A 16901-nucleotide genomic window follows, 5' to 3' on the forward strand; every position below is an offset into this window, starting at 1 on the left:
CCTCCCCATTTTACCTTCCCAACAACCCTGTGGGGTTGGCTAACCTGAGAGCGAGCAATGTATATTTCAGCATGACTGCTTGAAGAATCAAGCTGTCCTCTGTTTTTAAAGTACCCACTGGAGAGTTAATAACAAGAACAGCTTCATCCTACAACATGGAAGCATGAGATAATGTGATTCGTCCAAAAAGAGAGAGAGAAAATTACGCCCAGGCAAACAGTTCTTACCTTCCCCACCACAAGTTCCTAATTGAGACATAATGTGCAATTCTACCACGCTTTTAAAAGCATTGGGCAATACTGTCAAAGCCAGCAATTCCATGGAGGCTTTGAATATCATGCAGGAATCCCTCTCCCCTTGCTTAATGGCTCTTAAGGAGCAATGCCTCTGAAGGCCTGCCACTTTCATCTTATAGGTGTCTGCAGACAGATGACTTGTGCGGGTAATTATAGGTAGGAAACTGATGAGGATCATAGCCCTAACTGGGTCTAACCTCTCCATCGGCTCTGGGCCTGACTGGCCCCTTTGACCTGACTGAAGATATGCATTGCCCCTGCTCTGCAAATGATGTTGTATAGACCACAATTATTTTCAGTTCAAGAAGTTCAGAAATGAATACCAAAGGCAAAAGAATGGAGGCCTTTCATGGACTTTAAAAAAACAAACAAACAAAAAACAATTACAGTCAAATGAAACTGAAGGCAGGATTTGAGATAAAAGCAGAAGAAGAAAAATGATAAAATAATTGTAATAGAGAAACACTTTGTAATACAGTGGTACCTCGGGTTACAGACGCTTCAGGTTACAGACTCCGCTAACCCAGAAATAGTACCTTGGGTTAAGAACTTTGCTTCAGGATGAGAACAGAAATCATGCTCTGGCAGCACAACGGCAGCAGGAGGCCCCATTAGCTAAAGTGGTGCTTCAGGTTAAGAACAGTTTCAGGTTAAGAACGAATTAAGTTCTTAACCCGCAGGAGAAAAGGTCTGAGTAAAAACACTGTTGAGGTAAGGGTGGGAAGGTAACGTATGAAATAATGTGTTTGATTGGATGGTTATTGTGAAAACGTTTGAAAAATTTAATCTAAAATTTAATAAGTTTTGAATTTATATATATATAATTTGCCAAAGGCGAAGACTGGAAGCAGATACCATGCTGGTCACAGGGGCTGTCATTGAAAACAGCAAGTCACCTTTTTTAAAAAAAATGCTCCCTTTCCTGCAGGGATCTCCCCCCCCCCCCCGCTGCCGCCTTCTCCAATTTATCCTCAGAACAACCCTGCAAGGCAGGTTAGGCAGAAAGATGGTGACTGGCTGAAAGTCAGCCCAGGAGCAACAATGTGAATCTGAGTTATGTCCAGCACACCAAGTGCAGCACCCCGCAAAAGCTCTTCTCTTTTCTCTCCCCAGTCATGTTATACAACTGCATAGTAAATGATGCAATCACTGGGGTGTTTCCTTCCTCGAGGCAGCCAGCTGTGTGGAGTTGGGGAAGGGAAGAGTATCAGGACATCATGGGATGTGCTTCCATGGCAAACTGGAGAGCTTGAGCTGGGGTTGCCCTTTGGGAAGCTGGCACTCCTTCCTTGGCGTCCCATTTATTTCTGCCTGCAGCCTAACAGGTCTTCCCCTTCCCACTCCAATTAATGGGTAGAATCACCAGCTAAACCTTTAATCAATTAATTGCCGAGGGTTCAAGATGTGCACTTGTCTAATTCTATGAGTCTGTCTTTGGTTCTGGTGTGCTACTGTAAGAAGGTGTGGAAAATAGAATCTTAAAGTTGGACTTCCTTTGCCTAACGATGAGAGGTGGGGTTTTAGACCATGGGTAGGCAAACTAAGGCCGGGGGGGGGGCGGATCCAGCCCAATCGCCTTCTCAATCCGGCCCGTGGACGATCTGGGAATCAGCGTGTTTTTACATGAGTAGAATGTGTGCTGTTATTTAAAATGCATCTCTAGGTTATTTGTGGGGCCTGCCTGGTGTTTTTACATGAGCAGAATGTGTGCTTTTATTTAAAATGCATCTCTGGGTTATTTGTGGGGCATAAGAATTCATTCTTTTTTTTCCCTTTCCAAAATATAGTCTGGCCCCCCACAAGGTCTGAGGGACAGTGGACCAGCCCCCTGCTGAAAAAGTTTGCTGACTCCTGTTTTAGACCATATGTTAAGTGCCTTTAAAAAGGCACCTATTTGAGTGATATGCATTCACGATTCCTGCGTTGTAAGGGGTTGGACTAGATGACCCTGGATGTCCCTTCCAACTCCATGATTCTGTGATTCATTTAAGCTGAGTTAATTAGTTGGGTAAATGGCAAGTCGTTAACGAACAAGAAGCCAAGAAGGTTTAATTGCTTGAGAGCCCTGCTATCCATTGCACCTTTTCAGCCATCCACATCTTCCTTTAATTATCAACAGCTCCTGTGCTCTGGGACCGAGACCTAAAATGGAGCAGCCCTCTGTGGCTTTAATGGTCACCCACAACCTGCAATCTGCTGGGTTCCTCGCAAGTGCCCTTGCCTTGACCTCCTGCCTTGTCAGTTTTACCAACCGCCTCTTCCTTGCTGTTGATTGTGATGTTCGCCAAAACTAATTACGCCTTCATAGCCCCTGCCTCTCATGTTCTCAGAGGCTAATGGTGAGCAGAGGAAGGCAGGATATGGGATTTTATAAGCAGAAGTCACCCCCCGCCCCGCCCAGACCAAATTGAAGAAAGCCAGGACTCGTTAGCATGTGTATAGCTCGACTGGAGTCTGTACCTGTAGTAACTCCCCAAATTCACTGGCCAGGATAGATGGCTTGCTTGCTGGAGATGCGGAGTGAAACTGGCACTGTGGGCTTATGGAATGATGCCAATTTGGGGTTGTGTATTCCAAAGGGCAGGAGCCTATGTTGTCTGGTTGTGAGGCTAATGTGATAATTGGGAAGTCCCAGATTCAAATCTTGCCACTTCTACGGGCTCATTTAAGGCCACCCCTATGAGCTCATGACAAGCCATGTTCCCACCTGCAACATAAAGATAATATGTGGGGATAATAATATTATTCTAACTTTCTTGGAGGTTTAAAAGGTAATGTGCTTTGAACACCGTGAAATGCTGCTGCTGCTGCTGCTATAGTAAGAATAACAGGTTGTAGCCAATGCTAGTCCTGCTCAGAGAAGGTCCACTGAAGTTAATGGATCTGACTAACTTAAGTTTATTAGTTTTGAGTACAACTTTGTTCTATACTATATTAGGATTATTACTACCACTATATCTGATTAGCTTGTCTAAATCCCAGGGATGTGGGTGATCATGTTAGCTCATTTATAAGGATTTCGCTTCACATGCTCCACTTCACTTTTTGCGCAGTCACCAGCTCGGCTATCCGTTTGTAATTGTAACTGTGTATTTGTTTACTTGCACCGAGATACCGAAAGGCCAAAGAGTTTTGACAAAGGTTGGCTGCAGAGCAATCCTCATTCTTTGCTAAAGCAGCTGGCTTCTTGTTCTAGTACAGGCTTCCTCAACCTTGGCCCTCCAGATGTTTTGAGACTACAATTCCCACTGACCACTGGTCCTGCTAGCTAGGGATCATTGGAGTTGTAGGCCAGAAACATCTGGAGGGCCGAGGTTGAGGAAGCCTGTTCTAGTAGTTTGAATCATAGAATGGTAGAAAGCCTACTAGTTATGGTCAGTGTCAGCAAAATGTTTAGAGACCAAGAAGGTCTTGGTGGAGCTGCCCACATTTAGTCCACCATGCAAATATGGGAGCTCTACTGGTAGACAGGATTCAGTATTAAAGCTTCAGACCATCCAAATGTTTTCTATAAAGCTCCAAGTAATTAAGAATTGTACTCAACAAACTTACTCAGAGTAGACCTATTTAAATTAATAGACTGGAGTTAGTCATGACCATTAATTTCAATGGGCCTACCCTGAATAAAAGTCAGTTGAATACAATCCTGGGCATGTTGGTTCAGATGTAAATCCAAAAACCTATCTGGGCTGCAGTCTCATTGAACTCAACTGTTCCCTGTGTTTCAGGGGAGGGCAAAGATGTTAAATCCGGATGGAGAACATGTAGCCTTCCAGATGTTGTTGTGCAGCCCTAGCCCATGCGGCCACTGGTCAGGGATCATGGGAGTTGTAGTTCAGACACATCACCACTCTCCCTGTCAGACTATCATAGCCTGGAATTCACCCCAAACCACTAAAGAACAGCGAGGACCAGAGAGAGACCTTCCCTGGTGGTTGGATTGACCTCAGCGCTGGATCTTCTTCCTTCTGGTTCATCCAAGCAGCCAACTTCAGCCTTCCCTGTAACTGAGGAACTAGTTAAAGTGGGCTTTCAATGACCATGGCTTAGCACTGGGATATTTTCTTTGTGTGTTCTTCTTTCGTAATTGAAATATTTGTTACTTACGTAGATGGTGCACATTTTGCCAGAGCTCTGCATACTTTCATATGTGTTGGTTCTATACTATCACATGTCTCACTGCTCTCTTTATTGCTTGTATAATCTCAGGAATATCCATCCATCAGTGAGAGGAGTCCAAGATGCTTAAAGTGAGATATTTCTAGCCCTTAAGAGAAAGAAATGAAACTACCAGTTTCTGCCTTTCTTGCCAGCTGTTTCATGTCACAATCAACCATAAGGATTTGTTTTCTTTTTTGAACTGCCCCCATCATCCTAATAAATTGAAATCTGCTTTCCCTTTGAGCTTTAAAGAACTCCCCAGTTTCCTTCAGAGCTAAGAGTCTCAAATATTGCTGGGGATGGGGCTTTGAAATGATGAAAAATGACCGTGTTTTGTATGTTCACAAAATATCAAGTTGACACTGCACTCAAACTTCTGCCATTGAGAGAAGGGGAAGAATATAATAGCAGACTCATTCCCTGGATTGTTTAGTATTCTAAGAAACCAGGGAAGTTTTTAAAGGTTCAGTCCGCCATCTTGATTCTGCAGCTTGGAGCCCCCAAACCTCTTTCCTTACGAACTTACCTGAACCCTACATGTGTCACCAGAAGCCATTGTCTGTGTGTCTCCAGTGAGGGAGCTATGAAGGGTGACAATGAAAGAAAGGGCCTTTTTAGTGGTAGCTCCCCAATTACAGAACACTCTTTCCAAGGAAACTTACCCGGGCTCAACATCGCCAACATTATCTCCCAGGACAAAACTTTCAGATGTTTGGATATCCATTTAATCATAATGTAGTATGGCCTGGTTTGGAGTTCAGTTCTTAGTAGAATCAGATTCATTTTATTATTGTTGATGTACACTTTTATTGTTTTTATATTTTACTCCACATTAGGAATTTTAAATGCTTCAGTTGCTATGCATTCTAATATTTTGTAAGTTGATTTGAGGCGGTCTGTAAAAAGCAATTAAATAATAATAGTACCAGCAACCTCATCTTTTCAGAAGCCTGAGTCCAATGAACAGAGGGTTGTCTCTAATTTAGCGCTAAGTTAAAGTCATGAAGTGGAATCCTTGTTCTGCTGGTGAAAGGTTTTGCACTAGTGGGATGTTGTTGCGCAAGAGAATGCATAAACAGATTGCTGGTAATTTTGTTGCACAACAGACTGTTGTGCTCAGTTCCTCTGTTGCACAACATTACAACCCAACCGCCCACTCTACGTAAGGGTCTTTGGACCAGCAGACAGAGAACATTGGCTACAGCCTAAAGGCAATGCAGACAAGAGAATCCACCTTCTGCATCATGTCCATCTCTTGGGAATTCGTTTTAACAGGTCCTTTCCCATTTCTGCAGGTGCCTCAAAGATGATGAGTTACTATATGGATACGACTATTGGAAGCCCAGCCCCCTATCCTCTGGCCCGCCCTGCTGTGATGGTAAGGAAGGCTCTGCTGGGCACAATATTTGGGTGGGGAGGCAACACAAGGCAGGGAATGAACTGATCTCAGCCAGGGTTCAAATCAACTGAGTTTAAACATTCAGAATAAACAGAAGATTCAATTCTGTGAGTGCTTGCTTGGGTGGTTAGAGCATGGCGCTGATAATGCCAAGGTTGCAGGTTCAATCCCTGCACGGGACAGCTGCATATTCCTGCATTGCGGTGGGTTGGACTAGAATGATCCTCAAGATCCCGTCCAAATCTGCAATTCTGTGATTCTATAAATAAGTTCCACTGAGTTCACTCAGATTTCAGAGTAAGCAGACTTCTGTACAGGCTGGAGATGGGAGAAAAATTGGATTCAGTGTGTATTTGAAGGCAATCCTACATAATCTGTACTTTCCAAATCTGCATTGCAAGGGGTTGGACTGGATGACCCTCTGGATCCCTTTCAACCCAACAATTCTATGAAACAAGATGGAAGGCGGAATGCAAAGCATCCTTCGATAAGTCAAACTTCCTGGTTTTCTAAGTGAACTTAAAGAAATGGACTTGAAAGCTGGGGTTGGTTCATGCGTGCATTCCACCCCTTGATATCTCAGCACCTGATAGTCCACTTCACACATGCCTTGGTGTGGGGATAGGCATTCAGGGTATCCTCCCCCTTTTTATTGGTGCTCAGGCAGGAAGGATCTCAGGGTGTCAGTCTTGATTCATGTGAAAGGCAAGGGGTGCTGTGAGTTTCACATTCCCTGCTGCCTTCCATTGCGAGCACAGCCTGCTCAGACCGGTGACTCACATCTGAAGATGTGAGCAGCCTCCGTCAAGGAGCAATTCTGAGGAGCATGAGATCTCTGCAGGGAGTGACCCTCACACTGGGAGCTGCCAGTCAACCAGGGTGGGGGGCTGGTTTTCTGATTCCTTTGCTTTGGGGCCAGCTGCCAATAAAGGGAAAGCCTTTCTGCCTCCTCTCAGAAAAGGGTGTCTTCAATGCACAGAGTGCTTTTGTGCTGGGGTCTGTCCCCAGACATGTGCAAAAGCATTGGGCTTCACTCCCAATCTGCCCCCAGCCACTGGACATCACCTCTACGCTCTGTCATGTACCCTGGAGATCCACCCATCAGTGTGCCCCCAGACCTGGCGTTGGCTTTTTCCACAAACACCACCTTTGCAGTTCAAGAGTTAGCAATCAAGTGGCCATGAGTTAGCAATCAAATGGTTCATGAAACAAGGAGTGCAGGAGAGGGGACAAATTTGTACAAATGTTGCCTCTGCCAATTTACATGGGATTGCACCCAAGGTTAAAGGCCAGGCATAGGCAAACTCGGCTCACCAGATGTTTTTGGCCTACAACTCCCATGATCCCTAGCTAGCAGGACCAGTGGTCAGGGATGATGGGAATTGTAGTCCCAAAACATCTGGAGGGCCAAGTTTGCCTATGCCTGTTAAAGCCCCTTAGTGCAGCGGTTCTCAACCTGTGGGTCCCCAGATGTTGTTGGACTACAACTCCCATCATCCCTGAGCTCTGGCCTTGCTAGCTAGGGGAGATGGGAGTTGTAGTTCAACAACATCTGGGGACCCACAGGTTGAGAAAGGCTGCCTTAGTGGGCTCCTCCTTCTGCCGGTGAAATGTTTTGCACCAGTTGTGCAAGAGGATGGACGAGCAGTTTGCTGGTAACCTCGTCGCACGATAGATTGCACAATTTGTAGCACAATTTCACGCTAGCACAATGGTCACGCCAGATTTCCACGTTGCAGAACATGTTAAAACCTCACTTGTCTGCTGGCTCAACAGCCCCTGAGCTAGTGGACAGAGAACACTAGATACAGCCCTGAGTCTAAATACGCACTTCGAAAGAAGGGTCCTGGGAAACTAGTTGGAACCTGGTAGATTCCTGAATGCCCCGGGGGGCTTTGCAGAGCCTAGAACTGCGTCTCACTGAGAGATGGCACTTAAAGAAAACAAGGTCCTGTTTGTTATGGAGGTGTTTCTCGTGTGAGGCAGAAGAGCCTCAGAAGCCGGGAGAGAATGCAGAGCACGTCATTGGCAGAAGGTCTGCTGAGCCTGCTATTATTTTGGGATAACAGGAAAAAGAGTTTCCTTCCCCTGAACTCAGCTGTCCCAAGGTCTGGCCCCATCTAGGCAACTGGCCTCCCCCATTATCACCCCCCACAAGCTGTTTCCTTGTTACACCTTTTCTTTCCATAGATGGCAAACAGGAATTGTAGCCAGGATTTTTGTTGCGGGGGACGGGACAGGATAGGCCTTTTGTTAGAGGGGGCATAACCTCAGTTTGCTATGTATCTTTATTTAATTTTATTGATCTAGGGGGGCGGCTGCCTCTTGGCTACACCCATGTGTGCCATATTATTTCTGAAAGACCTGCTTGTTTAAGCCAGTGGTGTCATTGTCCTGCTTGCCTTTGGGGTTAGCAGTGGGGTGGGGGAAATACATTGTGGTGTTTTTTAAGGGCTGTGGTTGATGGCTTTTGCACACACACCATAGGGTTGCCTCATTGTCATTTTCTGACACAATCTGTGCGTCGAAATCCAGTCCTCCTTTGAGATTTGCACTTCTCTGAATTTCTGTAGCCAGGCAATGGGTGCAAAAAAACAACCCCACAAACCTTCTGCAACATGGGAGTAAAGGTAAAGGTAAAGGGACCCCTGACCAGTAGGTCCAGTCGTGGCCGACTCTGGGGTTGCGGCGCTCATCTCGCTTTATTGGCCGAGGGAGCCGGCGTACAGCTTCCGGGTCATGTGGCCAGCACGACTAAGCCACTTCTGGCGAACCAGAGCAGCGCACGGAAACACCGTTTACCTTCCCGCCAGAGCGGTACCTACTTATCTACTTGCACTTTGATGTGCTTTCGAACTGCTAGGTTGGCCGGAGCAGACACCGAGCAACGGGAGCTCACCCCGTCACAGGAATCGAACCGCCAACCTTCTGATCGGCAAGTCCTAGGCTCTGTGGTTTAACCCACAGTGCCACCCGCGTCCCTAACTTGGGAGTAGACCCATCCAATTAAGTTCTACTTAGAGTAGACCCATTGAAATAAATGAACCTATATACAGTGGTGCCTCGCAAGACGAAAATAATCTGTTCTGTGATTCTCTTCGTCTAGCGGTTTTTTCGTCTTGCGAAGCAAGCCCATTGAAGGATTAGCGGATTAGCGCTATTAGCGCTATTAGCGGCTTTTAGCGGCTTATCTGCTGATCGGATCAGCTGATAAGCGGCTTAGCGGGTTAGAAAAAGGGGGGAGGGGAAAAAACCAGCAGGAACACGCAAGACATTGTCGTCTTGCGAAGCAAGCCCATAGGAAATTCGTTTTGCGAAGCACCTCCAAAACGGAAAACTCTTTCGTCTAGCGAGTTTTCCGTCTTGCGAGGCATTCGTCTTGCGGGGCACCACTGTACTGCCCTTCAACCGAGGATCACAGGTCAGTTTACAATATAAAAATACAAAAACACGTAGCGTAGTAACATACAAAACAATAATCACCCCCCACCCCAGGGAGTTGTCTGTCAGGGATTCTTAAGCAGTGATACCTGCATTACGAGGGCTAAATGATGCCTCATATAACTCATATAGCCAATGCTCTTTTTAAGGGGGTGCTCAAGGGTAGTGCAACAACTTCATGGTGAGTACTGGCGCCTATTTTTCTAGGGGAGGGGAAGCATTGCAGCTCATACAGCACCATATAGCTCAGTTGGCTAGGGCTGATAACGCCAAGGTTGCAGGTTCGATCCCCATATGGGGCAGCTGCACGTTCCTGCATTGCAGGGGTTGAACTACTAGATGATCCTCATGGTCCCTTCCAGCCCTACACTTCTGTAATTCTACTCTGAGTAGGGCGAGTGCTGGAGGCAACCCTGCAGTGCCCATCTCCCTCCCCTGAGTGCCTCAAAGTTGCCTCTTGTGCACTTGGGGCTACTAAGGGCAACTTGGCCGAAGGGTTCCCAACAACGCACATGTCCGTCAATCTCCCCGGTTTGCTTGCGTTGACCCTCCTGGATCATCTTGACGTTTGTGATGGCATCCAGTTACTGGTAGCCATGCTCCACGGTGGAATTCTTCCAAGGCCAGCTTTGGCAGTTTTGTTGCTTGAGGATTCTGACTCCGTGGTGAGCTGTAGACAGTCAGTGTTATTTCCGAGCCTGGGGAATGTTGTGGTTGCTCTGACGGAGTCAGAATTTCGCATGTCGCCCTTGCAGGGCTTGATCCTAATAACTTCTGATATCGGTGGAAGCTGAGCCTGCGTGGGAATCCTCTCCAGAAGCATTAGTCAGTTTCTGGATTAATCCTGCTTGGCATTCTGGGCCCATAAAGCGCTCAGAGACATGGCTCGCATGTACTCTTTCCTGAAACGTATAGCCATGAGTATACATACGGAGCCAAAGAATATCAGAAGATTTTGGCCAATGCAAATCAATGCATGGAAGTGGGGGAGTGTGATGGTGGGATTGCACCCAGGCGTCTCTGTCACAGCCCTGGCTGCCTCCCCTGAGATCTGACCTGAGATCTACCCCAGGCATAGGCAAACTCCAGCCCTCCAGATGTTTGGGACTACAGTTCCCATCATCCCTAGCTAACAGGACCAGTGGTCAGGGATAAACACTTACAACTGGGAAACACTGGCCTGCGAGCGCTCCAGTTGGAGAACAGCCTTTACCAAAGGTGTCATGGGCTTTGAAGACACTCGAACTCAGGACGCAAGGGAGAAACGTGCTAAGAGGAAGGCACGCTTGGCAAATCCACACTGTGATCAACTCCCGCCCAGAAACCAATGTCCCCACTGTGGAAGCCAGTGGTTCTCCAGGGTTTCAAGCAAATTTCTCTGCCTGCCCTACCTGGAGACACCAGGGATTGAACCTGGAACCTTCTGTATGCAAGGCAAGTTCTCCATCACTGAGCTACGGTCCTACTAAAGGTAGATGCAGCAAATGGCCAATTCCAAGCCTGGGCTCAAAGGTTGCTCCTTCACCAGTTAAGCCACTCCACCCCCCAAAAAAGCAGCTTCTCTTTGTGACCTAAGATCTGTTCCAAAGGGCAGTCTCTTGTGGCAGCAACTTCCAGGGAGTTTTCTTGTCCATTTTCTTTTACTTTAAAAAAGAAACAGAGTTCCTGGCGTTGTTTGTCTAAAATTATTCTTGCCTTCCTGTCGCTTCCTATTGCTGAGCCTCCCCCAGCTCCCTTGGGGACAGGGACGTGTGACAGTGCCGCCGCTGTGCTGGTGGAAGGATATGGGTGGGGCAGCAAGGGCTGCAGAAAGCCGCCCTCCGTTTTGAAACAGGCTGCAAGAGTCGGGCCAGAGCGTTAACGTTGGGTTGCTTCCAGAGTATTGGAAGGAAGAGATGCCCAAACAGAGATGCGGGCAATGGGGCAGTTTCAGATGCTGGATTCAGGGGAAAGACCATAGCTTTGAATGCAGAAGAGTAGGCCATAGCTTTGCATGCAGAAGAGTGCAGGTTCAATCCCTGGTAAGGTCTCCCTTGCTGAAAATCCAGGAGAGATGCTGCCAGTCAGTGTAGACAGTACTGAGCTAGATGGACCAATAGTTTGATAAGGCTGTAATAGTTCTTACATGGCCCCATCTTTTCAAGTCAGGGATGCGGAATCAGTGGCACTCCAGATGTTGTTGGACTGCACCACCCATTGGTTATACTGGGAGTCCTGCAACATCTGGACATCTGCAGACACCCCCCCAAAAAAATCCCTGCTTTACAGAATCATAGCATTGCAAGGGACCCCCAAGAAACAGCTAGTCCAATCCCCCTACAATGCAGGAATCTCAGCTAAAGCATCCCTGACATACGGCCATCCAACCTCTGCTTAAAAACCTCCAAGGAAGGACAATGGTGACAATGGAGTTGTGTCCATTGATTTCGCAGGGTTTATTCTGAGTAGGACTAACATTGAATACAACCACATGTGCATCACTTCCCTTTCTTCATCCTGTAGGAAGCCGGACCCCTCCCCACTGCACTTTGGGGGCTCCTCCAGCTCATTCTGCTGAGTGGAGTGGCCCCTGGATATCTGCGCTAAAGCCCTGCCCCGATCGCACCACCGGAGTCAGGGCATGTTTCTAATGTCTTCTAAAGACATCTCTTTTTGCCCAGGCGTTCTCTGACCCGTGAGACTTGACCTTGTTATTACTGGGTATATGTTTTTATCTGCTCATAGAATAACGTTTGACTGTTTTTATTCATTGAATTTATATCCCTCCCTTCCTCCCAAAGGAGTCCCGGACAGCAAACTTCAAAACAAAAGCATGGCAAAGCATTCTAAAAACAATTTTAGTTACAAACATCTAAAGTTTCACTTTGCACAGTTTCAATTGAAAAACATTCTAAAGCAATTCTGATTAAAAATATTCTTCCGACCAGTGATCTCAAGGTTGCTGGGAATGGTCTTTCCTCAGCCACCAAATGTAAACAGGGATGTTTTCAAATTCATCCTGAAAGTTAATAAGGAAGGAAGGAGAAAGGCGCACCTCACTGGGGAGGTGATTCCGCAATCAGGGAGCCACCACTGAAAAGGCCCTGTGGCAGCATTGCCAACATTTATGTTGAAACTGTTTTCTTTTCAGAATTTAATGATTTGCAGCATGTTCAGTCCTTTCTGTCTCTCTTGACTTGTGTGGGAAAGAGAGGGAGAATCACACAAACACTGCAAAGAGCTGGGGTTTGTGTGTTGTCCTTTCTTGGTGTGGAACCTCCTAGGAGCCACATTCAGTAGTGGGTTTTCCCATTGTACAGTCCAGATAGGAGGTTTGTGCACCCCCAGTTCTCCCCATCTCCAGATGGAGCATCTTTCCAGTTCAGGGGCCCAGTCCAGCTGGATAAGAGCACTCAAGGAGGACCTGGATTGACCTGGGAAAGGGATAGCTAAGGGAGAATCCCAAATGCTGCACAGAAAAACCTGGAGAACCACATGTGCCCTAATCAGCCCTAGGGGTTCCCTATCCCTGCTCTGCAGTTGGATGCACTGAGTGCACCAAACACCCATCAAATGTACCTGTGGACCAGGGTGCACTTTGTAGAAGCATTTGCCAAGGCACCAGTCACTTTCAAAGAATCACAGAACTGTAGAATGGGACAGTTTCTGCAATGCAGAAATAGGCAGCTGTCCCATACAAGGATCGAACCGGCAACCTTGGTGTTATCAGCAGCATGCTCTAACAAACAAAGCTACAGTGGCACCTCGGGTTAAGAACTTAATTCGTTCTGGAGGTCCGTTCTTAACCTGAAACTGTTCTTAACCTGAGGTACCACTTTAGCTAATGGGGCCTCCTGCTGCCACTAAGCCGCCGGAGCACAATTTCTGTTCTCAACCTGAAGCAAAGTTCTTAACCCAAAGTACTATTTCTGGGTTAGCGGAGTCTGTAACCTGAAGCGTCTGTAACCTGAAGTGTCTGTAACCCGAGGTACCACTGTATCCAGGCTCAAAGAACCATAGAATGGTAGAGTTGGAAGGGACCCCAATGTTCTTCTCATCCAATCCCTTGCAATGCAGAAATCACAACTAAAGCATCGCTGACAGGTGGTCATCTAACCTCTACTTCAAATCCTCCAATGAACTCTGGTCCACCACCTTTTGAGGGAGTCCGTTCCACTGTCAAACAACCCTGACTGCCAGAAAGTTCTTCCTAATGTCCAGTCAGGGTCTCCTTTCTTGTAATTTGAGTCCCTTGGTTCGGATCCTACCTTCCGGAGCAGCAGAAAACAAGCTTGCTCCATGTGGGGGCACTTCAGATATTTGAAAAGATGGCTCTCGTATCTCCTCTTGGACTCCACTTTTCCTGGCTTAACACCCCTAACTCTCTCAACTGGTCCTCACAAAGCTTGGACCCTTGATCATCGTGGTCCTCTGCACGCTTCCCAGCTTGCAAACTTTGAGGTGACTGCCTTCGGCGTCATTCCTCTGGAAACCTTTGCTCAGCCAGGTGTGCTTCTCTTTCCCACAGAGGCAGGGAGATGTCAACCCTTACGAAGACCCGTGGGCAACCTGTGGGTTCCAGTCCACCTGCTACCAGCAGAGGGCATTCTACCCACTCTGGGACGAAGCTGCCATCCAGGAAGTGCCCACGGGGCTTGAATATCACAGCACAGGTAGGTCTCCTCTTGGTTCTGGCAAAGGCATTTTCCTATTTCCCCACCGCAGAATCCTTCCCCCCCCCCCGCCATCATGTCACACTGTGTAGAGGGAATGTTGATTCTGGAAGCCCGGCTTCGGTTCTTGACCCCGTCACGTGGTCTCTCCTGTTCAGCCTCAGTTATCTATCCTAGCTGTCTGCAAAATGGGAATATTCATTTATCCTTTTCGTGAAATTGACACATTGCTTGTTTGTTTGTTTTTAAAAAAGAAAGGTTTACAAAAAAAATGTGAAACAATAAAATAATCAATAGGGAAAGAGTAACAGCAATTTAAGACTTTCAGAAAGTTAATAGATTGAACCAGATGAAACCCACCCCCCAACTTTCTAGGCACCCGGACAGGCTTGACGAAACAAGAGTGTGTTTTTTGGCAGGTGCCAAAAAGGGTACAGCAAAGGTTCCTGCCTGCTTTCAAGAGGCAGGGAGTTCCAAGGTGCAGGTTGTGCCACTAATGAATTCTTGCAGGTGTTATGTGGCACATGTAACAGTTCCAGTTCCGCCAATGCGGTCAAGTGGGTACATATGGGGTAAGGTGAACTTGTAGGTAATAATCCTAGAACTGGCCTCCCTCGGAGGATTGTTGTAAGCATTACAAAAAGACTTTGCATCAAATGCTCTAAGTAATGATGACTTGCTGAATTTATTTATCAGCTTTAGAATTCAAAGACTCGCAATGTGGTCCTGGCTGTGTTGCTTTTATTTTAATCATCTGTGTGATTTTAATGGGAGTGCGAGAGTTTTAACTCTTATCAATGTTTAGGTTTTTTAAAAATAATATATTTTTAGCTCTTCTTATTTGTATTTGTAAGCTGCCTGGAGTCCCTATAAGGGAAAAAGGTGGGGTCCAAATAATTACATGATGCTAAGAATAACTATGGCTGCCAGCATATGCGGGATTGATTTTACAAGGGATGGAACTCATGCACCCATGGGGAGGAGCCTGGCGATGGCTCCTGCTTGTGATGGGGAGGCAGAAGGAAACTCCATGTTCTCCTGAGGGCTGTTGCATCAGGGAAGGGAATTAGCTCATTGGCAGAACACCTGCTTTGCATGCAGAAGGCCTCAGGTTCAAGCCCCCCATCTTCAGGTAGGGTTGGGAATGTGCCCTACCTGAAAGCCTGGAGAGCTTCTGCCTGTCAGTGTCAAGAGTATTGAGCTAGAATGGACCAGTGGTCTAGCTCAGTGTAAAGCAGGTTCCTAAACGGTCCTGAATGCTGAGGACAATTAACTAGGGAAGCAGGCTGCTGATGCTTCCACCTTCGTGAGCCACTTTCTGGCAAGTCAGGAACAGCCAATGTGCTGTGCAGCTCCCCTCGCCCTGTGCTGTTGTTGACTACAACTCCCATCATCCCTAGCTATAGCAGCTTGAGTCCACCAAATGTTCAGAGTGCCCTGCTTTGGCCAAGCTCAGCTGGACTAGGTGGAACAAGGGCCTGCCTGATCCTGTGTACAGTGCTGGCTGCCTCACCTCAAAAAGGAGATTGTGGACTTGGAAAAGGTACAGAAAAGGAGGACCAAAAGGATCAAGGGCATGGAGTGACTTCCCTTTGATGAAAGATTGAAGCATTTGGGATTATTATTATTTTAGTTTAGTTTATTGTTATTTTAGTTTAGTGAACCTACCCATTCTTAAGGAAATCAGCCCTGAGTGCTCACTGGAAGGACAGATCCTGAAGCTGAGGCTCCAATACTTTGGCCACCTCATGAGAAGACTCCCTGGAAAAGACCCTGATGTTGGGGAAGATGGAGGGCACAAGGAGAAGGGGACGGCAGAGGACGAGATGGTTGGACAGTGTCCTCGAAGCTACCAGCATGAGTTTGACCAAACTGCGGGAGGCAGTGGAAGACAGGAGTGCCTGGCGTGCTCTGGTCCATGGGGTCACGAAGAGTCGGGCACAACTAAACGACTAAACAACAACAACAACGTTTAGTGAAAAAGTGAATAAGAGGAGACATGATAAAGGTCTGTAAAATTATGCATGGCGTGCCGAATGTGGACAGAGAAAAGCTTTTCTCCCTCTCTCATAATGCAAGAAGTCATGGACTTCCAACGAAGCTGACTGCTGGAAGATTTGGGACAATTAAAAGAAAGTCCTTCTTCACACAGTGTATAGTTAAATGGTGGAACTTGCTCCCTCCGGAGGCAGTGATGGTCCCCAACCTAGATAGCTTTAAAAGAGGATTAGAGAAATTCATGGAGGAGGAGAAGGCTATTGATGGCTACTAGCCAGGATGGCTGTGTTCTGCCTCTAAGGTCAGAGGCAGTGATGCTTCTGAATTCCAGCTCCGGGAAACCACAGGAGGGGAGAGGGCTCTTGTCTTCAAATCCTGCCTGTGTGTTTCCTATTGGGCCATCTGGTTGGCCACTGCGAGAACAGGATGCTGGACTAGGTAGCCCCCCCCCCCTTTGGCCTGATCCAGATTGTTCATCTTATGTTCTTATGACCCAGCAGATGCTCTTCTTCCAACACCCTTCTGTTTCTTAAGGTAAAATGTTGTAACAAGTGCAGGGGTTTCTCCCGCGGCTTCCTCTGTGCAACGACTGTTGTTGACTGTCAAAAGCCTCCTCTCGTCATCACTGTGCCACCACCACTTCCTCTGCATTCATCCACCCGCCCTTTTCATGCTGCAAAGCTTTTGCAGGTTGCAACTTTTCTTGTTGGGGGTCCATTTGTTCTTAAATATTTGTTCCTTTCTTTTTGAAAATGCAACTTCAGAAACTCAATGGGATGTACAAACCAATCAAAGGGAAACAAAAAAAAAACCAAAACCATGGCTGTGACTGAGTGAAGTACAGAGATTGTTTACATCATCTTCTTCACCTTCAGGTTTAAGAGGATGCTAGTTATACCAAACAGTGGTACCTCGAGTTACAAACGCCTCAGGTTACAAACGCTTCAGGTTACA

The 16901-nt window shown here is 46.8% G+C and overlaps 1 protein-coding gene across 1 annotated transcript in view; it reads left to right on the forward strand.

The window, feature by feature from the left end:
* The window catches only part of ETS1 (ETS proto-oncogene 1, transcription factor), a 115545-nt gene that overhangs the window by 1262 nt on the left and 97382 nt on the right, over positions 1-16901 (forward strand). The window contains exons 2-3 of the mRNA XM_081172634.1: positions 5753-5835; positions 13805-13949. Coding sequence (XP_081028760.1) covers positions 5764-5835; positions 13805-13949 — 217 coding nt within the window. The 5' untranslated portion in view covers positions 5753-5763. The remainder of the gene's footprint in view (positions 1-5752; positions 5836-13804; positions 13950-16901) is intronic.

This window comes from Podarcis bocagei (assembly GCF_964188305.1).
Source record: "Podarcis bocagei genome assembly, chromosome: 15".
NCBI lineage: Eukaryota > Metazoa > Chordata > Lepidosauria > Squamata > Lacertidae > Podarcis > Podarcis bocagei.